Source organism: Ovis aries, chromosome X, assembly GCF_016772045.2.
Source record: "Ovis aries strain OAR_USU_Benz2616 breed Rambouillet chromosome X, ARS-UI_Ramb_v3.0, whole genome shotgun sequence".
Lineage (NCBI taxonomy): Eukaryota > Metazoa > Chordata > Mammalia > Artiodactyla > Bovidae > Ovis > Ovis aries.
Genome location: NC_056080.1, coordinates 42,613,802 through 42,641,658, shown reverse-complemented (window position 1 = coordinate 42,641,658; position 27,857 = coordinate 42,613,802). Strand labels below are relative to the sequence as shown.

Genomic DNA, 27,857 nt, shown 5'->3' with positions numbered 1-27,857 from the left:
GGGAGACTAGAGAATTAGTTCATGCAAATATAATGAAAGTTTGAACATGTGGAAATGGAAATATTTCACACTGTATACAGGATTTGGGCATCTCTGTTAAAAATAGCCTATGCAAATGAATAATTATATTTTTATGTTCTAAGAGTCAAATGATAACAGATTGTAGTGATAAAATGCAAAGTGGCCAAAAATGTAACTCTTGCCGTATTAAAAACAAATTCACTCTTTACCCCCTTTAAACATTCATTTAGCAGTTTCTCATAATATTTCAACTAATGACATTGACAACATGTGTGAAGTTAGAATTGCATCATTTGGCGTGTTCTTCAAAGACCTAATCTTCAGAAATGTGTTTCTTAAAAGGAATTCCTAATTTTCCCTCTAGAGTTCTCAGCTAAACAGTATCTTTTTTTAACTTTTAGCATGTTTCAGAATAATTGTATTGATCTTGCTCCTTGAGTAGTTTCTAGGAAAATTTTGCTCTCTGAAGCTTTTCTTAACTGTAGAGACCCAAGGGAACTGAGGCATACAGAACATAAATGTAGCAATCCCCCTTCTCCACCCTCCCGCCCCACAAAAAAGCAAGTAAGCTCAAGAATGCTGAAGTAAGAATAGGATACAGAAGTTTAATTTGCTTGGTAATACACATCTAACTGAATTTGTTTTCCCTCCTGGGACTACACATCAGTACTGCAAGAACTGCAAAGTATAGTGGATTCTGTAGTCGGCTGCCCAGATCCGTCTTCTCATCCTTTCAGGACTTAAGCACTGATTGCCTCAGCCTCTGGGAGTGCTATAAGCCCTCTTTAGGAACTGCCCTTTGTTGAAAAACTTCCTTGCTCAAGGTCACACCTTCTTCTGGAGAACAATCTGTATCCAGTGGATGGTTTATTTGCAAGTATAAATAAATGCCCTGCCCATCAACCTAACTTGGAACAAGTCCAGAAGGCTATCTCAGCTTTAGAGCTCCCCATGGAACTGGCTGAGGTCTTTGGTATGAGTTTCCTATTATTGGCTATATCAAATGACCATAGAGTTATGAGTTTTAAACAATACAAAGTTGTTATATTACAGTTCTGGAGGTCAGAAATCTGAAATGGATCTCCTGGGATAATATTAAGGTGTCAACAGAACTTTATTATTTCTGGGATATCTTGAGGAAAATCCATTCCCTTGCGATTTCCACTTTCTAAAAGCCACCTGTATCCTTGGTTCATGACCATTTCTTTCTTCTTTAAATTCAGCAGCATAGCATCTTCTCTCCTCTCCGTCCTCTGCTTTCATCATTACTTCTCTCTCTGACTTTGACTCTCCTACCTCCTTCTATTCCTTATAAGGACCCTAGTAATTATATTGGACTCATTTGGATAATCCAGGCCGATTTCCCCATCTCAGGATCCTTAACTTAATCACATCTGCAGAGCCTCTTTTGGCAGCTAAGGAACATACTCACAGGTTATAAGATTAGTGTTAGTTGCTCAGTCGTGTCTGACTCTTTGTGACCCTATGGATTGCAGCCCACCAGGCTCCTCTGTCCATGGGATTCTCCAGGCAAGAATACTGGAATGGGTTGCCATTTCCTTCTCCAGGGGATCTTTGTGACCCAGGGATCAAACCCAGGTCTCCAGCATTGCAGTACAAGGATTAAGACATGTTTATCTTTGGGGTGCTAAGTTGCTTCAGTTATGTCCAACTGTTTGCAACCCTATGGACCATAGCCTGTCAGGCTCCTCTGTCCATGGGATTTCCCAGGCAAGAATACTGGAGTGGGTTGCCATTTCCTTCTCCAGGGACTAAAACTACCGTATGACCCAGAAATCCACCATTGAGCATATACCCTGAGAAGATCACAATTTAAAAAGACATATGCACCCCGATGTTCACTGCAGCACTATTTACAATAGCCAGGACATGGAAGCAACCTAGATGTCCATCAACACACAAATGGATGAAGAAGATGTGGTACATATATACAATGGAATATTCTTCAGCCGTAAAATGGAACAAATTTGAGTCAGTTGTAGTGAGATGGGTGAACCTAGAGCCTCTTACACAGAATGAAGTAAGAAAGAGAAAATCAAGTATTGTATATTAATGTGTATATGTGGAATCTAGAAAGAGAGTACTGATGAACCTATTTGCAAGGAAGAAATAGAGACATGGAAGTAGAGAATAGACACAGCAGGGGAAAGAGAGGGTAGGATAACTGAGAAAGGAGCATTGACATATATACACTATCATGTGTAAAATAGATACCTAGTGGGAAGCTGCTATATAACTCAGGGAGCCCAGCCTGGTGCTCTGTGACTACCTAGATGGGTGGGATAGGAGAGGGGAGGCTCAACAGGGAGGGGATATGAATATGATTATGACTGACTTGCATTGTTATATGGCCAAAACCAACACAACATTGTAAAGCAATTATCCTCCAATTAAAAAAATAAACACTTAAAAAATAAAAGGAAGTGGCTCAGTTGCTCTTTAACTCCCTCACATTGAAGATTCTCCTATGCAGTGCTGGCCAAAAATCCCAGGAGCTTCAAAGAGAAAATTAGATGGAAAATTGTCTCAGCTTGGGTTTCCTGAGAAGCAGATTAAGTCTGCAGAAGATTTCTTAAGAAATACCCTTGGTGTCAACATTTATGGAAGAAGGGAAGGAATTAGGGTTGGGCAGATTGAGAAGCTGGGTTGCAATATAGCCTCAACAAGCCATTCAAACAAATGGTTAGACCCTCTAGCCATTCTAGAGGGTGTGTGTTTCATTGTACTTTTAATTTGAATGTCTCCAATGACTACTGCAATCCCAAAGAAAGGCAATGCCAAAGAATGCTCAAACTACCACACAATTGCACTCATCTCACATGCTAGTAAAGTAATGCTCAAAATTCTCCAAGCCAGGCTTCAACAGTACATGAACCGTGAACTTCCTGATGTTCAAGCTGGTTTTAGAAAAGGCAGAGGAACCAGAGATCAAATTGCCAACATCCGCTGGATCATCGAAAAAGCAAGACAGTTCCAGAAAAAAACATCTATTTCTGCTTTATTGACTATGCCAAAGACTTTGACTGTGTGGATCACACTAAACTGTGGAAAATTCTGAAAGAGATGGGAATACCAGACCACCTGACGTGCCGCTTGAGAAATCTGTATGCAGGTCAGGAAGCAGCAGTTAGAACTGGACATGGAACAACAGACTGGTTCCAAATAGGAAAAGGAGTACATCAAGGCTGTATATTGTCACCCTGCTTATTTAACTTATATGCAGAGTACATCATGAGAAATGCTGGATTGGAAGAAACACAAGCTGGAATCAAGATTGCCAGGAGAAATATCAATAACCTCAGATATGCAGATGACACTACCCTTATGGCAGAAAGTGAAGAGGAACTAAAAAGCCTCTTGATGAAAGTGAAAGTGGAGAGTGAAAAATTTGGCTTAAAGCTCAACATTCAGAAAACTAAGATCATGGCATCCGGTCCCATCACTTCATGGGAGATAGATGGGGAAACAGTGGAAACAGTGTCAGACTTTGTTTTTTTTGGGCTCCAAAATCACTGCAGATGGTAACTGCAGCCATGAAATTAAAAGACGCTTACTCCTTGGAAGAAAAGTTATGACCAACCTAGATAGTATATTCAAAAGCAGAGATATTACTTTGCCAGCAAAGGTCCGTCTAGTCAAGGCTATGATTTTTCCAGTGGTCATGTATGGATGTGAGAGTTGGACTGTGAAGAAAGTTGAGTGCCGAAGAATTGATGTTTTTGAACTGTGGTGTTGAAGAAGACGCTTGAGAGTCCCTTGGACTGCAAGGAGATCCAACTAGACCATTCTGAAGGAGATCAGCCCTGGGATTTCTTTGGAAGGAATGATGCTAAAGCTGAAACTCCAGTCCTTTGGCCACCTCATGCAAAGAGTTGACTCATTGGAAAAGACTCTGATACTGGGAGGGATTGGGGGCAGGAGGAGAAGGGGACGACAGAGGATGAGATGGCTGGATGGCATCACTGACTTGATGGACGTGAGTCTGAGTGAACTCCGGGAGTTGGTGATGGACAGGGAGGCCTGGTGTGCTGCGATTCATGGGGTCACAAAGAGTCAGACGCGACTGAGTGACTGAACTGAACTAATGACTACTGGGGCTTCACAGGTGGCACTAGTGGTAAAGAACTTGCCTGCCAATAGAGCAGACTTAAGAGATGTGGGTTCGATCCCTGGGTCAGGAAGATCCCTTGGAGGAGGGCATGGCAATCCACTCCAGTATTATTGCCTGGGAAATCCCAAGGACAGAGGAGCCTGGTGGGCTATAGTCCATGGGGTCACAAAGAGTCGGACATGACTGAAGGAACTTAGCACACACGCAGTGATGAATGATGTTGTACATCTGTTAATGTATTTATTTGTCACCTGTATCTTTTTGGTGAAGTGTCTGTTCAGATCTGCCTATTTTTTCAAAAATTAGCTTGTTTTCCTACTGTTTAATTTTGAGGGCAAGTCTTTTATTTTATTTTATTTTTTAAAGTCTTTTTTTAAAAAAAAAATCAGGTATGTGTTTTGCAAATATTTTCTCAAGTCTGTCCCTTGTATCTTCAAGTAGTGTTTTTAAGAACAAGTAGGAATCATTTCAACTCATTGCCTAGGTTTCGAGAGTGGAACAAGAAAGAAAGGACTAAGGAGGGGAAAGCTGGAGTGACTCCTTGCATCCAAGGAGTGCAATCAAGACTGACCACTTTTATAAAACACATTTTTCTACTTATATTACTTGGGCTACAGCACATGGTGCTGATGTAGAATTACCAACAATAAATACAGCAAATTATGGCAAGCTTGACTGGGAAACTTTGAGTTCCTTCCAACTGGGGAAATTCCTTCCAGTGGAAATAACTCTCAAGTAATGCAGATTATACAGAACAGTTGCTTACTCTGTATGTAGAGAGGCAAATGGTTATATGGTACTCAATAAATAAAATTAAGTTTGAAGAGAGAAGCTCTGCTCTGAATATATCTAGGTATGGAGGAAGTCCTTCTTAGTTTGAGGAAGAGCCTGAAAGCTATTCCTCCTAATGGGAGGAGACACTCATTAGTGTGACTTTGAGAGTAGAACCTAAGACAAGTTTATGGTGCAAGTAGTTTATTTGGGATGTGATCTCAGGAAGCAAGACCAAAACATGGGGAGAGTGAGACTGGAAAGGAGAGTAAGTTAATTGAAGATGGAGTAGATGATGTTACTGTTGTTGCCTTGCTCCCCTATACTGATGCTATTTGCCCAAACCCCAGCTTCTGCGTGGTTTGCTCTCAGTGACTCATACCTGCCCCCTTCTTTATAGAAGTACCCTTGAACTGTTAGGGTTGTCTTGTTGTTCAGTTGCTCAGTTGTGTCTGACGCTTTGCGACCCTTTGGACTGCAGCATGCCTGGCTTCCCTGTCCTTCACTATCTCCCAGAGTTTGCCCAAACTCATATCCATTGAGTTGGTGATGTCATCCAGACTTCTCATCCTCTCCACCTCATCTCCTCCTGCCCACAATCTTTCCCAGCATCAAGATCTTTTCCAATGAGTCAGATCTTTGCATTACGTGGCCAAAGTATTGGAGCTTCAGCTTCAGCATCAGTCCTTCCAGTGACTATTCAAGGTTGATTTCCTTTAAGATTGACTGGTTTAATCTCCTTGCTTTCCAAGGGACTCTTAAGAGTCTTCTCCAGCATCATACTTCAAAAGCATCAATTCTTTGGCACTCAGCCTTCTTTAAGGTCCAACTCTCACATCTGTACATGACTACTGGAAAAGCCATAGCTTTGATTATATGGACCTTTGTAGGCAAATGTCTACACTGTCTAGGTTTAATATACTATCTAGGCTTGTCATAGCTTTCCTTACAAGGCTCAAGCATCTTTTAATTTCATGGCTGCAGTCACCTTTCTCAGTGATTTTGGAGCCCAAGATAATAAAATCTATCACCGTTTCCATATATTTGCCTTGAAGTGATGGGACTGGATGACATGATCTTAGATTTGCCTTATCTGGGGACATTGAGAGACAGGAATGCTTGGTGTTTATGTCCCTCCATCCCCTCGCCTCCCGACGCCCACTGTGGCTCATAGTCAATGGCTGACTGGTACAGGAATGGAAAAGCCCAAAGGCTACCCTGGTGGTCCAGTGGTTAAGACTCTGAGTTTCCAATGCAGTGGGAGTGGGTTTGATCCCTGGTCCGAGAACTAAGATCACACATGGAATCCCACTCCTGGTGTGTTTCTTCTCCAGCTCTGCTCTGCTTTCCTTACTCCCTGCCTGCTTTCTGCTAGGAACACCTATTTTCTTAATAAGTCACTCAAACATGAATCTTCAACTCAGGGTCTGCTTCTGGGGACAAGATCAGCACCTAAGGATGCATTATTGAGGTTGCCTCTGTAGGGAATAGTAGCATTATTATGCCACAACTTCACAAGAAGCATGGAGGAAAAAAATGAAGATGGTATGCCTTATTTCATCTACCTGGCAATTCATAACAAGGCTTCACACTTTGTCCTTCTAAGGATATGAAAACTCAAAAAAAATAATCAAAGCATAATGGGAAATATCAGTCTTTCACAAAGCTTATTATGTCTGTATTTTAAACATTACTAATAAAGAGAAGATGAGACATTTCAATCACCATTGTCTTGGTGTCTCTTTTCTACTCCAAGAGTTTGGTGAAAACAGCATTTAACTACATGATAATAATAAACAGTGTATAAAAGCTTAGCATCTCAATTTTTCCAACCCTTTCTGCATATATGATATTATACAAGGTACTGCTAAGTGAAAGAGTAATAATAAACTGTCATTTTATAAATTTTAGTGAAGTGTTTTTAACATACTTTCCAGAAACTAGAAAGTGAATGAATGAATTGACTGGGGTAACAAATCTATTTGTGAATCTTGTGATTTCTAATTCCTTCTTTTGAAGCAGACCTCATTAGATTAACAATTGATTCATCATTAAAAATGATTTCTGGTGACAAAACTATTTGACTTTTAGCATATAGTTTGGAGTGAAGTGGCTTAAATGATTTTCATTGGTTTATCTATCTTGGTGAACAAGGCTTTTCAATTTTCACATGTATAAACATAATGCAAATATGCTGTAAACTTTTAAGAAGATCAGGCTTCCCTGGTGGCTCAGTTGTAAAGAATCTGCCTGCAATGCAGGAAACACAAAAGATGCTGGTTCAATCCTTGGGTCGGGAAGATCCCCTGGAGAAGGGAATGGCAACCCACTCCAGTATTCTTGCCTGGAGAATCCCATGGACAGAGGAGCCTGGTGGGCTACAGTCCATGGGGTCACAAAACAGTTGGATACGACTGAGAGACTAACACTTTCAGGATATCAGATATGTTATTTGGTTAATCTCATGAACGTTTCTTTCTGTGCCCAGGTCTGGGTCACTCTGCAGAGACTGCAGTGAATACTGCCCCTCTGCCAGACATTTTGTTTGTCTATTTTATTTTTCTTTTCCTTACTATTAGACAAAAAGGTACAACTTGGGTTGTATTTCTACTCCCTCTGGGCCACAGGGAGGCTGGGGATTTGTTCACTAATTAAAAAAAAAATGGCAGAGAGTCATTTTCAAACATTCTTTCTTCAAACAAAGCAGTATTAGGTTTGCCACTTTGAAATGACTTGGCAAGTTGCTTTCAATTCAGAGCCATGGTGTTCACTATATAATTAGAGTGTCCTCAGGCATCTATGCAGAGAAGGCAATGGCACTCTAATCCAGTACTGTTGCCTGGCAAGTCCCATGGATGGAGGAGCCTGGTGGGCTACAGTCTATGGGGTCACTAAGAGTCGGACATGACTGAGCGACTTCACTTCCACTTTTCGCATTCATGCATTGGAGAAGGAAATGGCAACCCACTCCAGTGTTCTTGCCTGGAGAATCCCAGGGACGGGGGAGCCTGGTGGGCTTCCGTCTATGGGGTTGCACAGAGTCGAACACGATTGAAGCGACTTAGCATCAGCAGCAGCAAGCAGCTATGAAAATTTAGTAATGCAGATATTTTCTTGATGGATTTTGAGTATCAGACACTCTTAGTATCTTCAATGATACATTTTCTAAGAACGTAGTCATGAAACAACACATTATCTGTAATAACCAGCACTTCATTAATAGATTTTCATTCAAATTTGGAGTTGGGATTTTCTAAGACTAACTGAACTTCGCTTCTTCTTTTTATTATACTTCACAAATGAGAGCTCATCAATATAATCATTGTATTCATTGTACTTGTTAATATCTTAATAAGATTACATTATAATATCTTAACATTATTAAGGCTGAAGAAAACAGTGAGAAACGCCTGTTCCAGTAAATTTTGCTTTTGAGATGATCTTGTAATCACAGCCAAGAAAATGTGAGAGTTAAGTTGATGGAGAATGAAACTGATTTTAAGTGCCCCTGAGAGAATGAAGAAGAGAGAAGGAGGAAAAAAATAATCATGCCACGTTTGACTCTGGAAAATAAACAGCTTCATCATATATCAGTGCCTAAAATATATATGAGTGAACATTAGAATTGCAAATGAATTAGGGGAGGGAAGAACTCTGTCTGCTTTTACATAATTTTGTTTTGCTTTGGGCAAGGGGATGTTTTTTCCTACTAGAAACTAAGAATGAATTCCTAACTTCAGGCAGAGGCATGGACAAGAATTACCCTATTTCATGTGTTGATTAGAAAATGGATGTTGTGTTGAAGATCCGTCTCTTTTAAAATCATATGAGTGAAATCTAATGAACCTGATTAATTAGAAAAAGAAAGAACACTTGTGGCAGAAAAATATTTTACCACAAATATATGGTTAATTATTGAAGTGTGATGCCTTGTGTATGAATATGTCCAGGCCCCAAAGTCCTTAGGTTTCATATTCAGTTAAGGAGCCAGGTCCTGCCTGACTAAATGATCAAGTCTTGGTTGGATTTTAAGTGCCCCAGAGGGAATAAACAATGATCACTGACTCCCTATGTCATGTTGCCTCCAAAGTGCTGATTGTTACTATTTAAACAGAAACTTCAAGGTGGATTTCCACCTTGATTATTATTACTAGGTTTTGGAAGTTTTCTGCCTAGTGTTACTTTGAATGCAAGCATGCTGTTTCTCTTCATCTATCCACTCAGAAGACTATAATGGGAGTTAGATGGAGGCAAGCCTGAGAGTACAGCCCAGCTCTTCCAAATGTGTGACCTCAAACAAGTTATCCTAAGACTTGGGGCTTGAACTTGGAGCATTACTACGATTCACAGGATGTAGTGTTTTTATTGACTTCCAACTCAATGGACATGAGTCTGAGTAAGCTCCAGAAGTTGGTGATAGACAGGGAAGCCTGGCATGCTGCAGTCCATGGGGTTGCAAAGAGTCGGACACGACTGAGTGGCTGAACTGAACTGAGTGTATTTGTTCTGTAAGATGTGTAGGAGAGCTTGTAGTTTCTTTCTTTCTTTTAACAGATGGCACATATCCAGGGACTTAGGAAAGCAAGGTATGTATGTCCATAATTAAACCCTCTTTGCATGGCTGACTAAGCAGGCTAAGGTCAGTGTGGCACCTCTCCCTGTCCTCTGGTCACTCAGCTTTAGCTGTCTCATGGCAAGACGAGCCCACACGCTATAGAATCCAGGATCATCTCTATTGTAACACAAAATGTGTGTTACATAGTGACAAGCTTAAAGAGAGACCATACTTGAATTATCACAGAATCATGGCTTCTCACAGACCTGACCTAAGCCAGGTCAAAGAAACAAAGCCCCTTGAATAACGGGGATAGTGGATCTCTTGAAAGAAGAATCCTGGTGACATGGCCATAAGGTTCTGCTGTAAATATGCCTTTAAACTTCTTCCCAAAGTCTTAGAGCCATTTCTCAGAGTGAACATGGAATGGGGAATGGGAAAGAGCCGTATCAAGGGTAACCAGATGGAGGCTCAGTGTTAACCCTGGAGTTCTCAATTGCTGCTGTGGGCCACAGGGTGGTGGCCAGGAAGGTTAGGTGGTTAGGGGAGGTGTTAGAGGTTAGGTGGTTAGAGGCTAGGTGACTAGTAGAGTTTTAGGCAAAGACTATGATCATTTCCCTGGTGTTGGAATCCTGGATAGGCTAGACATACTGAACATCTGGCAGAATCTGAACATTGGCTCCTGGGATCATACAGTGGCAGCCATTCCTATTATAATGGCCTAGTGAGAACCTCTGGAATTTCCTTTCCTTACCAGCATAGGTGGCTTAGATGGTAAAGAATCTGGCTGCAAAGCAGGAGACCCGGGTTCAATCCCTGGGTCAGGAGAATCCCCTGGAGAACCAAATGGCAACCCACTCCAGTATTCTTGCCTGTAGAATTCCATGGCCAGAGGGGCCTGACGGGCTACAGTCCCTTGGGTCAAAGAGTCGGACACAACTGAGCGACTGACACAAACACACACAACAGAATAATAAGCCAAAAGCAGCATTCTTTTCCTATGGTAACTGCAAATACTGGTGTCATCATGAATAATTTGAAAGATGATGGGAAAGAAGATTTCTATTGCACTCCCACTTATACACAGAAGGTATTGGAGTCTTGGAGAATGGCTATGGATCATTACATAGTTAAGTGGGCATTGACTCTCATTTCAGCAAGTGCTCTGTATGTGGCCTCTTCTCTAGACTAGTCAACACACAGCACTGGGAACATACCTGGGCAGTAGAAGCTTCTTCCCGACTTCTGGAGAACATCTACCTTCCCCTTTCTGCCCCTCCGTCTGCTCAACACTTTTGTGGCTTAATTCCAGATATGAAATCTCTCTTCTTCTTGAAACACCTCAGAGTGGTGTTGCAGGTTGAATTCCCTGGAAATTAGGCTAAAACTGAGATTAATGTGCAGGGTAATTATTATATGCAGGGAAGGATGAAAGCAAGACTAGGCAGAGGGAGAAGTTAGGCTGTAATGCAATTTCAACCAAAGCCCTTATACTCCTATGTTGATGAGTTATTGAGTGGGTAGCAGGGGATGACCTTAGATAAGGGGACTTTTTTTTCACTGAAGCAATCCTTATAGGGGCTGAAAGCAGGGGGTTATCTACCATCAACATGCCCAGCAGCTGGGGATAAACTGATAAAAGTGCTCAGTCTTCAAGTGGGATCTGGGTTATGCAAAAATCACAACATCCGCTAAAGGTGGGATGTGGAAGGAAGGAAGGAAGATGTTAGCGAGAATGAAATAGCACAGATGCTGGTGAGTTGATGGTTCATCCTAGGGTCAGCAACTCTTAGGTGATTGGAAGAGACTCTACCAGCATCCACACTGGCCAATCCCATGGCATAGGGATATAGGCTCAATAGCTGTGGCACAGTGGCTTTGTTCCATGGCATGTAGGATCTTCCTGGATCAGGGATCAAACCCATGTTTCCTGCGTTCGCAGGTGGATTCTTTGGGCTTCCCAGGTGGCTCCGTGGTAAAGAATTCACCTGCCTAATGCAGGAGACAAAAGAGATGCAGGTTCAATCCCTAGGTCAGGAAAATCCCCTGGAGTAGGAAATGGCAACCCACTCCGGTATATGCCATGTACAGAGGAGCCTGGTGGGTTGCAGTCCATGGGGTTGCAGAGAGTCAGACACAACTGAGTTTACACTCACTTTCTAAGGAGTATTACCCCACTCAAATAATTGGGTCTTCGTATTTCTCTGCTGTGCAAATTCATATTATCCCTAGCCACACAATAAATAGAGTAGTATTTATGCTCACACTTGTTACACATTTGTTATAAACTATATGATTGCATTGTGTTTTCTATGTTTCCCAAACTATTTCAGAGGAAAAGCTTCCAAAACAATTCCTTATGGCTATAAAGAACACCTCCTTTGCAATTGTACTTGTCAAAACAACCCATCCCACAGCCTTTTCCTGACCCTGGCTCTTCAGCTTTGCAGGAGAGGAAATGAGAGCTAATGAGAGAGAGCAGAGAAGTGGAGTTCAGAAAAACAGCCGAAGAGATGCCTTGAAGACTTCTTGAAAGCAAGCTTGACCATTTTGCCCTCTTTCTTAAAAACGCATGGAAATGATCCAATTAGTTGGAAAGCTGACTTTTTTCTTCCCCTGCTTTTGTAAGAAGATGAACAGTGAGAAAACACTCACTGGAGTCTTTGGAGCTGAATATAAAGAGAAACCCTGGGAAAGAGGGCGATAATGTTATGGATGATAGGAGGTAAGGGCATGAGGTATTTATCAGGAGTGTTGCGACAGATTTCAGTGATGCAGTAGGGGAAATTTACGAACAAGTGACTGGGAGAAAGAAAAACTCAGCATGAAGAATGCTATCATTTGCTAGTGCCTGAGCTGACAGGGGAGTGGAGGAAGAAAAATAGCATATGTGTAGAGTTTGTGTGAGACATGGTGCCTCAGAGCCGGGGCACTGGCTGTTTCCCATGACATCATTCCATGGGCCCTAGGAAAGTCTCTTCTACCGCTCTCCTTGCTGCTCCTCAAGTGTCTTTGAAATATCACTGTTAGAAACTACTTTCATGTGTGTTTTTTCCCCTGTATTTGTACTTTGAAGCTTATAGCATGTCATTTGGGTCTGTGGTTGTATTCTGTAAACGCTTTCTATTGGGTTGGCCAAAAACTTCGTTTGGGTAGAGTGCCCCCAAACCCGAGCGAACTTTTTGGCCAACCCAGCATTTTTAAAATGTGAATCCTTTTAGGAGTGGAAATGTGGCATTTCGTATTTAGTGGGGAATTACTGTCTGTGATATATACTTTTCTTAAAGAATCTGTGTGTGATACAGGAGACCTGGGTTCAATCCCTGGGTCAGGAAGATTCCCTGGAAAAGGGAATGGCTACCCACTCCAGTATTCTTGCCTGGAGAATTCCATGGACAGAGGAGCCTGGCAGGCTAGCGTCTATGGGGTACCAAGAATCAGACACAGCTTATCGACTAAACCACCACCACCACAACTATTCAGAAACACAGAGCATGCATCTGAGATGTGGGACATTAGGAAGAAGGATGTCAAAAAGAAGGAAAAGCCCACCAATAATCTCAAAAGATCTGCACTTCCTATTTTCTAATGCAGCTTCAGGCCATGGGAAAATTGTGCAGTGGAGTCAGTGTTGTGGGTTCAAGTCCCTCCCTGAACTTATTTTTTATAGCAAATGTTAGAATATTTATAAAAATGAATTGCAATTTGAAAGTTATAATATTTTAACCATACAGCTATAAATCACAAGTTAAAAGATGTTTTATGTAGAAAACCTCTTTCTCTTTATTTCATGGTACTAATAGAGCAACTGCTTTCATTTTTCTGTATTGCCTTCCAGTATTCATATACGTACTTTAAATAATTTTGTAGTTATAGAATATTTTATATTTTGACTTTTCACATAAAAATACCTCTTCCATGTTGTTACACAGTCTTAATAATTATAGCTTTTCATGAGTTTCTTTATAATTTTTGTACCATAGAGCAGTCTCAAATTTAAAAAGAGAAACATAGTCACAGGGTTATGAATATTTAGACAGCTTTTGAGATATTACTGGATTGCTTTCCAAAATGTTTGTGGGAGTTTAAAATCCACCAAACATTTTCACCTCACTTGCTAGCATTGGGTGTTATCATTTTAAATGATTCTATTATTTTAATGATTTACAATATGATTTTAATGTCTTACTTTGATGATTGGCAAGGTTTAATGGATTCCCCATATGTTTGAAATTTTCTCAGAATAAAAAGTTAAGAAATGCATATGCAACAAATTTCCGAGGAAATGCAGGAAGAGTACAAAGATCTCTGTATACCTAATGCACCAGTTGGATATTTTCGACATTGCTTTATCATTTTCTCTCTCCGTATGTTTTTAAGTATTATTTTTCCTGAATCACTCTATAGCATACTGAATACATCTTACACCTTTACCCATTAACAATATTGTATTATGTTACATTTCCTGAACTTGATATTTACACTAACATTATATAAAATAATATTATTTTAAAAACTATTCATTTGTTTATTTGGCTGCCCTGAGTCTTAGTTGCAGCACATGAGATTTTCAGTCTTAGTTGCAGCATGCGGGATCTTTAGTTGAGGCATGAGAACTCAAGAGTTGTGGGATGTGGGATCTAGTTCCCTGACCAGGGATTAAACCTGGGTCTGCTGCATTGGGAGTGTGGAGTCTTAGCCAAAGTTTTATCTAATCTAAAATTCATATCACAGTTTTATAAATTATTTCACGAATATATTTGAGAACAAAATATGTTTCCTGTCCAGGAACCAATCAATGTTTATGCATGTACCTAACTGTTGTGATTCTTTAGTTTCTTTTAATACAGAACATTTTCTCAGCACTATTTGTCTTTCATAGCACTGACATTTTCAAAACATACAGGCCAATTATTTTGTATAATGTCCAGCAGTGATCTGGTAAATGTTTAATAGATGTCTAGCTGAAAATTTTTTTTGCTGTGTAGCATTTGCTAATTTCTATGGTGTCAATATCCCCACGGTGGCTGATGTCAAGGTTTTGATGTGGTGTTGCTGAATGGGCCATTGGAGAGAACAGTGCACATTCAGCTCTCAGGAGCTTTATGCATGAGCCAACTCTAGCACATCACTGAATGGCCTTCAATTCGGGTTCATCTGTCTTTTTCTCATTAATAGAACTGGTTATGCATCTTTGTCAGGAATGCCAGTGAAATAATGGCACATTGTTCTTAGTATATCGTATCAGGAGGCACATGGTGCAGACATGTCCAGCCTGTACTTATTTATTTAAAATATTTATTTTTAAAAATTTATTGTATTATTCATTTGGCCCTGCCAGATCTTAGTTGTGGCATGCGGGATCTTTAGGTATGGCATGTCAACTCTCAGCTGGAGCATGTGGGACCTAGTTCCCTGACCAGGAATGGAACCTGGGCCCCTACATTGGAAGCATGGAATTCTAGTCACTGGGCCACCAGGGAAGTCCTCCCATCTGTACTTATTTTAGAATAAGAAAAGATACATATACACTTGCATATGTGTGTGTGTGTATGCACACATAAAATGTGAATTTATTTTCCCCTCAATATATGAAATGAACAGAAGTGGGATAGTGGAGATGTTCCAGTTGAAGCAAAGGAAGTAAGGTCCTCAAAGTCCCATTACCCCCACATTGTGACCTTGAGAGAACTCTGAGCTACACGGTTTGAGAATCACTATCCTAAATGGAAGATGGAGGGTTTATTTTCAAAGGGAACTGGATTTTAATTATTCCTGAAGGTTGTGCAATGTTAATAAAAAGGCTTGGTTCACTTATTAATATGATGCCTGTCCAGTGTGCCCACCTAAATGCACCAGTGGAATGCATTTCCATCTATATTTATTTAATTCAAATATATATTTTAATTAAATAGATTTGCATATCAGAGATTGGTCTCTCCTAATTTAATTATCTCATTCTTATTTCTTCAAGAGTGGTAATACTTAGGCTTCATTTAGCTTTGTGACAATAAATATGTCACATAATTTTCTGGCACCTAATTCTGTCATCTGTGAAAGGAGAAAGATGTTGGACTCACTGATCCCTGGGTCTGTGTGAGAAAGGACCTTAAAATTCCAAATTAGACTGCCCCCAAAGAGACAGAGATTAGCCTAGGTCACCGTAGAATAACTGCAGGACTGTCCTTTATGGTCTCTGAGTCTCATCTTTTTTGAGGTGAAAATCTTGATCTAAGTGGGCTCAAACCAAGGGACAGCAGTTCCTTGGCTCTTATCTAGGAAAGAGATCTATGTCTGTTCTTCGCCAAGATTCACAGCACCCTGGGCACATTTTACCTTCTTCAGGTACCCATGGTTTCTTCTATTACCTAAGGACTTTTAATAAGACAACAGGGGCTTTCCTAGTGGCTCAATGGTTAAGAATCTGCCTGCCAATGCAGGAGATTTGGGCTCAATCCCTGGGTCAGGAAGATTCCCTGGAGAAGGAAATGGTAACCCACTCGAGTATTCTTGCCAGGAAAATCCCATGGACAGAGGAGCTTGGCAGGCTACAGCCCATGGGGTTGCAAAACAGTCTGACAGGACTTAGCAACTTAACAATAGCAACAGCAACAATAAAAAACAGTGAGTGGGCAAAAATAACAACTGCATAAAACATCCTATTTTAAAAGTAATTCAGTTTTATATATGTTGAAATATTAGCAAAATATAGCAATTACATCCTTAAAAATTATATCTTGCTCATTTTATGTATATGTATATATATATATATTCTTCATTGGACTGATGGAATTTTGACATTATAAATCTCATCAATAGATATTTATTCCGGGTTATAGATAATTTATACATATTTAAAAGTAAATACTCAGATGTTAATGATACATTTGAAAGAATGACATCCCTTTTTAATAACATGGACGTTATTCAAGGATGCCAGAAATAATGTTGATGTGGGTGTTTGGCTAATCAGCTTTTCAAAGGTTGAGATATAAAAGGAATATTACATTTTGGATAAAAGCCAAGGCTAAAGCTAACTTTCAGCTGTCCCCAGTATTCCGCCCCTGCACCAAGCTTTCAGTAAATCTTTTTTGAAAGGACTTTTGAAACTCACCTTTGCTGCGAAAGCCACCGAGGCATTTGCCAGAGCTGAAGCACCTCTAGTACCCAGTCACGGTGCAGGCATGCTAAGCTTTGTCTCGCTTTGTTGCTATTTAAAAAAAAAAATTAATTTGGTTGCGCTGGGTTTTAGTTGCAGCATGCAGAATCTTCGATCTCCATTGTGGCATGTGGGATCTTTAGTTGCAGCACGTGAAATCTAGTTCCCTGACCAGGAATCGAACCTCAGTCCCCTGCATTGGGAGTGCAGAATCCCAGTCACTGGGCCACCAGGAAAGTCCCTCACTTTGTTGTTCTTACCTCTACCTCGGCTCACCTTCCCCAGTAGGAAAATGCACATTTCCCAATGGCTTTTATTTGCTCTCAATTTTCTGTGGAATTATCACCCACTCATTTTTTTTTTTATGGAGCCAAAAAGTTAGGAAAAAAGGATAGAAACAAGGAAAGGATTAGATAAATTTGGCAACTGTCCTAGGTCACACTTGGGAAGAATGGGTAGCTTGAGGTGCAAATCGAAGACACCGAAACACTGGCTGCTACGCATGTCAAATAGTTCTCCAAAGTATCTTGAGGCCAGAAAAGAAAACAAAGGAGAAAACCATGATCAAAGAGCTACACAAAATTTATAATCTCCGTGAAGGCAGAGGCCATGTTTTCTGTGTCTCTGTTATGATTTAGTGCTGGACACTTAGTATGTAAATAATTACATACACAAGTAAACTAGGCTCCAGTAGCCCAGTTCCTCAGATCTAGCCAAAGAAATAGCCTAAAGAAAACCCTTGGAAAAGAAATCCTCACGTTTTTCTTGTTTTCCCTCTTCCATATCCCCTTTCTGTGGTGTTTTGATGGCTTATCATGAATTCTTTCAACAAATATTAAGTGTCTTTTTTTTTTGTAGGTTTGTATTGTGTTTCTCATTCAATGACTGTATGGCACTTGCCATAAAATATGAACAAGACAAATCTGGTCCCCCACCCAAGGTCTAGCTATAGTTCATGTTGTGGCCAACTTACCTTTCCTGATTGGCTTAGCTGGAATGGCCTCTGCCATGTGTTGAAGATAAACCCAGTCTTCTGATGTATTTTCTGAGAAATGGTATTGCTCATGTGCTTGCCAATCTTCTTATGCTCTTTCAAAGAAATGGATTTCCTTGGGCTGTAAAGCCCCAAATTGAGGTCCTATTTATTTAAAATGCACCTCAGTAAGATGGTTAAACAATCAGACTAATTTCAGTATATACAGAACCGAGCAATTCTCGGGGAATTATTTCTCAGTTTCCCCCACCTCCCTCTCCAATACATATACTCATTACAAACCCAGGAAGAAAGAAATGTTACAAATGGCTTTATGCAAGGAACAGACTGATAGATTTTTTTATGTATTCCTCAAGTCTGTAAGTCTGTGATCTTTTTCATAATAGCATGTTATGGACAGATTGATCATGCCTGCAAATGGAAAGGTTTGCAAAAATATAGGTCACTGATTTGTCTTTGCTGTACAGCTGCAGAAGAATCTCTTAGCTAAAATGTCATCCTCCTTCTCATGAATATTTGCCTCCTTCACCCACTTTCAATGCACTGTCATTTTTAGAGGCCAAGATGCACATTAGAGAGATTATATTGGAAAAGAGCTAATTTGAACGCTTTCTTTATTAGCCAGGACCCCAACAGGAAACAGAGGGTGCTCTTGAATTAGGATAATCTCAAGAGTTATTAATAAAGGCACTATTTATAAAGATGTAGGCAGGATATAAAGAAATCATAAAAGATATTGCAAGAACCACAGACTTTAGTCCTGGTAACTGGAAAGATATTAGTACTGGTCAGCCTGAAGGGAGATAAGAAAGCACTTACTGGGACCTGGAAGGCCAGAGTCTTGTAGAGAAGATTGATTTGGTTGAGGGACCTAGCGAGCTCAAGGCAAACTGGTAGGGAGGGAAATATGGAAATAAATACCTTGACCTCATTGAATTTTCTCCCTGATCTTCTGCCAAAAGTCTTCATAAGCCAAGCTCACCTGGAAAGTAAAGGATAAGGAAGATGTTGTTATGGTTTGCACAGACCAAGCTCTGAAGACAGAGAGCAGGATGGAGAACAATGGATAACAGATCTGAAGGGGCAAACGGAAGATTCCCTGGTTCACGTTCCCTGTTACTTATAAACCCCTTTAATTTAGACTGTGCAGCAAGGAGATACAAAATCATCATTTAGCTTGAATCATACCTTCAACTTTGTAGATTTATGTACGTCTCTTTTGAGCCCCTGTTTTGTACCAAACTCTATTTGATGTGAATAAAACAGACAAAAATTCCTACCCTCAATTGAGTCTATATTCTACTGGAGCCACGTCTATTAGGAGTCAGCTGTGAGAGAAAAGTCACTCAAGTTAGAAATTGAAAAACAGTCACTTGTAAGAAATTCTTCTTAATTGCTGTTTATCTGTCCAACAACTACTCTCTGGGCTTTCTAATGGGTTGGTTAAAAAGTTCATTTGCCAAACTTTTTTGCCAAACCAGTATTACACCTTTTTTCTTTCTCTTCCCTTTCTTTCTCTCCATACCTCTTGTCCAAGAGAAAAAAATGCTTTACTTCACTACATATCCCTCTGAATCTGTTCTTCTCTCCTCTGTATTAGGCAGGCTTCAGTTTAAGGCTCTTATTTTCCACTTCCCCATATTTTCAATTTTCATGTTCCTTGATTATCTACTGTTTCAAAAAATTTTATATGAAAGTTCTCTCTCAAATGGTGGTCATCCTCTTCCAGCCTACATTACCCTTACTCTAAAAATGATTGTTCATGTGACATGTGCTCTCCTGTGTCATATCTATTCAACCATTTATTCATCCCCTAAAACTTCATTGGGATATTTATTGAATACTTCAGCACACTGGAGGTCAAGAGAAAATTCCTGTAGAATGATGGACACTTCATTCACTCAAGTTGGCACTGGGACTGGGGTAAAGAGAAAGAAAGTGAAATCACTCAGTTGTGTCTGAGTCTTTGCGACCCCATGGACTGTAGCCTACCAGGCTCCTCCGTCCATGCAATTTTCCAGGCAAGAGTACTGGAGTGAGTTGCCATTTCTTTCTCAAGGGGATCTTCCCGACCCAGGGATCGAACTTGAGTCTCCTGCATTGCAGGCAGATGCTTTACCACCTGAGCCACCAGGGAACTGGGGTAGGGTGGGCATATAATGAATCCAGGCTTTTGGAAGAAGTTGCTAGCAGATGGAACAAACCAAAGCCAGAGTTCAAAGTCATTTCTTATCTAAGCTTGAAGCACAGTGCCCAAGAGATAAGACTAGAGACCAACCAATCTGCAGAGTGGTTGAGAAATGGTAGATGGAACATGAAGTTGGAACAAGGATCCAAACCCTTTAAGAGTAAGAACTGTGTGTCTCAGAGACTGTTCAAAGGTTCTGCACTCAGCAAACACTGACTGTCTCCTCTTACAGAGGGGGATAGTCTTGGTTCCTGCCCTCAGTTGGTTTTATTCACTTACAAATGTAGAATAGGCATTTGTTGATGGTTCCATGGATCTCTTTTTAGTGTTCCTCACTCCATCTCTTCCATTTCCTCTGTGTTTTCTTCAGCATTTACATATACTAAAAACTTCCATTGCATTTTGAAATAGCAGGCTATCTTTTGAAATGTGCTAACTTTTCCAAACATCGTTTTCGTCTAGTTCCTATTTATTTCATGGTAAGTTATATCTGATCATACATACACATATACAAATATTTATGTAGGTATGGGCACACACACATCCATGTTTTGACAGAGACTGAGAAAGGACAGTGGCACGGTGGGCCTTAATTGATCTATTCTGACTTTTGCGAAGGTTTTGAGTCTGAGTGTGACATTGTAGTCTGTAACTTCATTATTTTTCCAATCTCTGCTTTTGAGGAACAACAACCATAGCCTAAACTGTGCTATGTGAGTTGACATTTGAAAAGAGAATTCCTTACATCTGATTTTGTTCTGCATTCCATGTATTCGTTTAGATTTTCAGGATAGTATTTGCATAAAAACATGCTTTTTTGGATTTACTATCCCTGGGGTGCAGGTACTATGTTATTTATTTCACTCTCTATTAGGTTTCTTAAACTGAGCATGCACATAGAGCTGTCTGCAGACCTTGTTAGAAAGGCAGAAGTGCAGATGATACTGCCATGGACAGTGACCTGATAGATCATAAGTGCGTTGCTTTTAGGACTGCTATAACAAAGCTCTGGGGCTTCCTGGGTGGCTCAATGGTAAAGAATCTGACTGCCAATGCGAGACGTAGGATCGATCCTTGGGTCAGGAAGAGTCCTTGGAGAAGGAAATGGCAACCCACTCCAGGATTCTTGCCTGGAGAATCCCAGGAACAGAGGAGCCAGGTGGGCTACAGTCCATGGGGTCTCAAAGAGTCAGATATAACTGAAGCGGCTTAGCACTCACCTTTGGGGAAAAGGGTTAGAAAAATAAAAGTAAATGCTTTTCTGCTGTATGTTAGTTCCTCGCTTATTTTACAAAGAACAAGGATTGATTACACAATAAAAATGATTAGAAAACATTCTTTCAGAAAAAGGTTCTTATTTGAATTACTGGCCAAAGACCCTCTAGGAATACTTTGCCATAAAAATTCCTTCTGCCTCCCTTATCACATCCTAGTTCCAGAGCACTCTCTTTTTTGGCTGCGCTGGGTCTTCTTCATTGTGGTATGCAGGCTCCTCTTGTTGCAGAGCATGCGCTTGGTTGTCCCATGGCATGTGGAATCTTAGTTCCCTGACCAGGGATTGAACCAGTGTCCCCTGCATTGAAAGGAGGATTCTCAACCACTGGACCACCAGTGAAGTCCCCAGAGTATTCAATGCTATTGCACTTACACCCACTCCAGGACTCATGCATTCTAAGGCTGTGCTGAACACAACAGTGGTGCTGACCACCACTGCAGACAGTGGATAGTGGGGGTCCAGTTATAGGACTCTAAAAAAAATTAATTCAAGAGATACCACTACTCACTTATTAATAACTCTGTATTAATTCGTCCTAATTTAGTGCAATGTTTTAGTCTTGTTACAGCTTGACCTAGAGGTGAATTCATGGAATATAGCTCTCAGCAATACTTAAGTGCCCCTTTTCAAATTCTCCATTTGTGGTGATGACACCAGCATTTTACTGACTTTATATATTCAAAAAATCTTTTTTGAGATGTGATTGACATACATTTGAACATATTTACAGTTCACAAATTGATAAATTTTGATGTGTGTATACACTCATATATTATCACCACAATGAAGATAAACAACAAATCCATCATCCCCAGAAGTTCCCTCATGCCATTTTGTTCTCTCATGCCAACCTTTCACTCTTGCTCTTTCCCCATCCACCAGCAATTTATTTCTGTCAGTATAGATTAGTTAAAACTTTCTAGAAAGTAAATAAATGGAATTATACAGTATTACTCTCTTTTGTTGGCTTCTCTCATTCAACATAATGCTTTTGAGATTTCAATCATTTTGTATGCTTCAAAAATTTGTTTCTTTCTATTACTAGATAGTATTCTATTGTATGCATATATCATAATTTGTTAATCTTTCATCTTTTGACAGGCATTTTGGTTTTTTCATTTTTGTTTCTTACAAATATAGTTGCTATGAATCTATTGGATTGGCCAAAAATGTCATTCAGGATTTTCTGGGCGGAAAAACCTGAATGAACTTTTTGGCCAACCCAATAGTATAAGTACAAGTTTTGGGGAGTTCATGTTTCATTTATGTTGGGTAAATACCTAGGAGTGGGATATCTGGGTTGTACTTTAGGTATATGTTTACTTTTTTTAAAGAAACTGTCAAATGTTTTCCAAAGCAGATGTATCATTTTACATTCCCATTAAGAGTCTGAGAGTTTCACTTGTTCCAAACCTTTTTGATATCAGTAGTATTATCAGTATTTCCAATTTTAGCCATTCTAATCAGTACATAATGTATCTGATTGTGGCTTTAATTTGAATTTCTCTAATGATCAATGACAGTGAACATCTTTTTGTGTGCTTATTTGCTATACATAATTGTTCTTTGGTGAAGTATCTGTTCACATTTTCTCCCATTTTTTAATTGGCTTATTTTCTTATTCTTGTGGCTTGAGAGCTCTTTAAATATTCTGAGCACAAGTCTTTTATCCAATATGTAACTGGTGAATATTTACTGTGACTTGCCTTTTCACTCTGAATAGTGTCTTTTGAGGACAAGTTCTCAAAAGGATTTGTGAATCCTTGTTTATCCAGTTTTTCTTTTATAAACTGTGCTTTGGTGTCATACTTAAGAAATATCTGCCTAACCCAACTCACAAGGTTTTTCTCTGATATTTTCTTCTGGAAGTTTTTTTTTTTTTTTTTTTACTTTAGTTTTTGTACATTTAGGCTATGTCACATTACAATTCAATTATTATAATGGTAAAAGTTGTGAATAGTGGGCAGAATTCTAAGTTGACTCCCAAGAGCTCTGGTGTACACATCTTTTCATAGTTATTCAAACATTAATCTAACTGCTACTGTGATAAGATTTTGAAGATGCAATTAACATCATAAGTAATTTGAATTTCAAATAGGGAGATCATCCTGGGTGAGCCTGACCTAGTCAAGTGAGACCTTAAAAAGGCCTGGGCTTTATCTGAAGTAAAAGATTGAAAGAGTTAGAGAAGTTGAATGTAAGAGAGATTATCCATTGCTAGCTTTGAAGATGGAAGAGGCCATGTGCCAAAGAAAGCTGACATCCAGTTGCTGAAAGTGCTTCCTGGCTGACATTCAGTAAGGAAACAGGGACTTTAGTTCTACAGCCTCATGAAATTGAATTCTACCACAACCACATGAGCTTACAGGAGAACTCTGGGCTCCAGATGATGATACATCTTGGCTAACACATTGATATTAGCCTTCTTTTCCTTTTTTTAAATTGAAGTATAGTTGATTTACAATGTTGTATTAATTTCTGCTGTACATACACACACATACATATTTTCAAAGCTTTTTTTAAGAAAACTATTCTTTTCCATTATGGTTTATCATAGGATATTGAATATAGTTCTCTGTGCTATATAGTAGGACTTTGTTGTTTATCACTTCCATATATAATAGCTTACATATCCCAACTCCAACCTCCCACTGCATTCCTCCCCGCTGTCCCCTGCAACCACCAGTCTGTTCTCTATGTCCATGTGTCTGTTTCTGTTTTCTAGACAGGTTCGTTTGTGTCATATTTTAGATTCCACATATAAGTGGATGTTAGCCTTCTGGGACACAAGGCAGATAATCCAGAAGTAGGTAAGAACCTAAAAAACTGAGTTAATAAATGGTTGTTCTTTTAAGCCACAAAGTTTGAGGTAATCATGTATGGATGTGAGAACTGGACTATAAAGAAGGCTGAACACTGAAGAATTGATGCTTTTGAACTGTGGTGTTGGAGAAGATGCTTGAGAGTCCCTTGGACTGCAAGGAGATCAAACCAGTCAATCCCAAAGGAAATCAACCCTGAATACTCATTGGAAGGACAGATGTTGAAGCTAAAGCTCCAAAACTTTGGCCATTTGATGTGAAGAGTCAACTCACTGGAAAAGACCCTGATGCTGGGAAAGGTTGAAGGCAGGAGGAGAGGGACCAACAGAGGATGAGATCGTTGAATGGCATCACTGACTCAATGGACATGAGTTTGAGCAAGCTTGAAGAGATAATGAAGGACAGGGAAGCCTAGAGTGCTGCAGTCCATGGGATTGCAAAGAGTCAGACATGACTGAGTGACCGAACAACAACAAAAGTTTGAGGTAGGGGTCACCCCCATACGTGCACATGCTCCAGTGTGTCCTGGAGGTCGCCCGCGTGGGTGTTTAACCACATGTGGTGTAACTTAGAGCATCATGTTGTGAAGAAATGGGGGCTGAGGTGGCTCGCACAGTCAGGAATTTCAACCTAGAGAACCAGGCTGAATGGGAAATCAGCAGAATGAAGCCCTCCCCCACTCCCAGGCACCCCTTCACCAAGAACCTCCTGCGGGAGCAGATGAGCAGCCATCCAGAAATTAAGGGAGAAATTGATAGAAAAGATGACAAACTGCTGTCATTACTAAAAGATGTGTATGTTGATTCCCAAGATCCCGTGTCTTCTTTGCAGGTTAAAGATGCCGGAACATGTCAGAAGCCTAAGGAGTACAGTGCCAGGAGCCAGTGAGAGGAACTCCGCCTGTGGCAAAGGTCATGAGGAAGGAGGCTTCGGCATACCCAAAGGTGGGATCGAGCCTCAGGAAACCCTCTGTCCTCGAGCATCTACCCCCCAAACCAGAGTCTGCCTACTTTACTGTTTTATGCTCTCACCTACACCTCTGACTTTACGGGGGGCTCTCCCCCATCACCTCTCTCGGAGAAGGAGTTAACCTACAGCTCCAGTTAATAAAAATTCCTGGGTGTGACAAGAGTGTTTCAACTTACGAACTCCTCTGAGGGTTATCTTAGCCTGCCTGTACAGGTTCGTCCGGCCACATGTGATTGTTTACAGCCTCCCAACCGTGAGAGGCACGAGATGTTTTAGACTTACCAAAGGCAGATTCTTTTAGGAAGTTAGAAATTATTAGTATAGTGGGTTGATTAGGAATTATATTGGTGAAGGGTTTTTCATTTGTTGGGCCAATATTTGCTGCTAAGTCTCCATATTCCCTGCCCTTATAATGAATATAACTAGCATATAGAAGAAATAATGGCACCCCACTCCAGTACTCTTGCCTGGAAAATCCCACGGATGGAGGAGCCTGGTAGGCTGCAGTCCATGGGGTCGCTAGGAGTCAGACACGACTGAGCGACTTCCTTTTCACTTTCCACTTTCATGCATTGGAGAAGGAAATGGCAACCCACTTCAGTATTCTTGCCTGGAGAATCCCAAGGACGGAGGAGCCTGATGGGCTGCCGTCTATGGGGTCACACAGAGTCGAACATGACTGACGTGACTTAGCAGTAGCAGCAGTAGCAGTTTAAGATTAATCATGTTAACCTTAGGCTAAGTAAATTCCTTTCTTAATTGTAACCCTCTACACCCTCACCCTGGTGGCTCAGTGGGTAAAGCGTCTGCCTACAATGTGGGAGACCCGGGTTTGATCCCTGGGTCGGGAAGATCCCCTGGAGAAGGAAATGGCAACCCACTCCAGTACTCTTGCCTGGAAAATCCCATAGACTGAGAAGCCTGGTAGGCTACCGTCCATGGGGTTGCAAAGAGTCAGACACGACTGAGCGACTTTCCGTTTCCCTTCCCTTCACACCTTCACCCTATAGGAATGCAACTTTATCTGGTACCTTCGGAGGGTGGTGCCTGGTTTAAGAAAATCACCCCTGGAAAATAAGTTTCTGGTTGACTGACTGTTATCGGAAAGAAAGGATCATAAAATGTTACTAGGCCCCCTGGCCAGAAGATGATGTAAAACCCCTAAGACCTTCTTGTATACATTTATATGAAGCACCTGATTTTGATAAAGGTCAGGACTGCTGACCCTCGCATGACTTTAAAATTTCCATTTGTCTCTATGTGTTACAAAAGGTATATAAGAAAACCTGAAAATAAAGAAAACAGATCAGTTTCTGGAAAGACTGATTCCCCTGTGTCATTCTTTTTTGTTCTCCGTTTTTCTGGCTGAAGTCCCATCTGGAGTGTGGGTGCTCACCAAGCCTGCTAATTTTGCCCTGGCTTTTAAGATCCACGCGAGAGGGAGCCCAAGGAGGGGCACTCTCCGCTATTCAAGTGGGCACTGGTGGCCTACGTAGATAGTGCAAGCTTCTTGTCTCGAAGCTTTGTTGGTATCCCACGTAAACCAAGTTATTCAGCCTCTTTTTTCTCCACTAATTTTCCTACTACACTATTCCTTTCTAATCTCTCTTTATACTTCTAATTAATAGTTTTTCCTAGGACGCCAACTCCGTCTCCACTTCAAATTACCCTGGATCCACCGGGGCTGGACCCCAGCAGTACAGGTTGCTGAAAGACCATCAGTTTGACATGGTGAACGTTAAGAACATTCCCAAAGGTAAAATTTCCATTGTAGTGGTGTTGACACTTCTCAATAATCATAAACTTTATCCAGACACATGGACTGCTAAGAAAATAGCAGTCGAATACCATCTAGAACAGCAAGATGTAAATTCCCTTCTCAAATATTTTGTTACTTTTGAAGTAAAAAATCTTCCCCCCAAAGGCAAGAAAGCAATACGATCAAAATGAAGAGAATCTTGGCAGGACTTTTCCTGTCCTCATCCCCATGCCCTGTTTATTTTCCTCATTTGTGGCATGTTAAATTACCAATTGTGTTGAGCTCCCTCCTTGTGAGAGCTTGCTATTTATGAACTCTTCTGAATTTTCAGGATGGCTGATAGGATTGATTTTTCTCCCTTTTAAACTTTAGTATGGTTTAGTTTGTGTTCTTATGTAATATCAGCATGACTAATCAGCACATATATAAATTTACTGTAAATAAAAGCTACTGTATTTTAAGCAAAAAAAAAAAAAAAACAGTTTGAGGTAATTTTTTTATGCAGCCATAGAAAACTGATACAGTTTAGGTCAAGGTAATTTGTTTCCTATATGGATATTTAATTATTTCAGCATCATCTGTTAAAAAGGCCATCCTTTTCCCATTGATTTGACTTTGTACCTTTGTCAAAAATCATTGCGTCATATTTGTGTGGGCTTATTTTTGTTCTGTTTCACTTATCTATTTGTCTATATTTATATCAATACCATGCTCTCTTAACTGTAGTTTTAGACTAAATCTTAAAATCAGGTAGGGCATGCTCTCTCCAATTTGTTTTCATTTTCCAAAGTTGTTATGGCTGTTCTGAATCTTTTTTAGAATCAGCTTGTTATTTTTCAAACACACACACAAGTGCTCTTGCACACACACACACACACACACACACACACAGATTAACTGAGTGAATTGAGAGTGTGTTAAATCTATAGGTCAGCTTGTGGAGAACTGATATTTTAAGAGTATTGGTTTTTCCAAACAATGAATATGATATATCTCTCCGTTTACTGAGATCTTTTTCAATTTCCCTCAGCAATATTTTATAGTTTTCAGATCTTGCACATATTTTTTTTCAAATTTATCCCCAAGAATTTCATATAGTTATGCTATTGTAAATAGTTTTATTTCTTTAATTTCATTTCCCAATTGTATATTTGTGTGTATCATACACACATATATACATAACTGATTTTTGTATGTTGATATTATCTACC

At 40.1% G+C, this 27,857-nt stretch overlaps 1 protein-coding gene across 1 annotated transcript; it reads left to right on the top strand.

Annotated features, from left to right (window-relative positions):
* The first annotated feature begins 24,509 nt into the window (after window positions 1-24,509).
* LOC101105884 (NADH dehydrogenase [ubiquinone] 1 alpha subcomplex assembly factor 4-like) lies at window positions 24,510-26,837 on the top strand. The gene is made up of 3 exons (XM_004022015.5): window positions 24,510-24,784; window position 24,918; window positions 26,586-26,837. The coding sequence occupies exons 1-3, from the start codon at window positions 24,510-24,512 to the stop codon at window positions 26,835-26,837; spliced, it is 528 nt and encodes a 175-aa protein (XP_004022064.3).
* The last annotated feature ends 1,020 nt before the right edge of the window (window positions 26,838-27,857 follow it).

What these genes read in the sequence shown, in the direction of transcription:
- LOC101105884 (XM_004022015.5), top strand. Translation starts at nt 24,510, where the DNA reads ATGGGGGCTGAGGTGGCTCGCACAGTCAGGAATTTCAACCTAGAGAAC.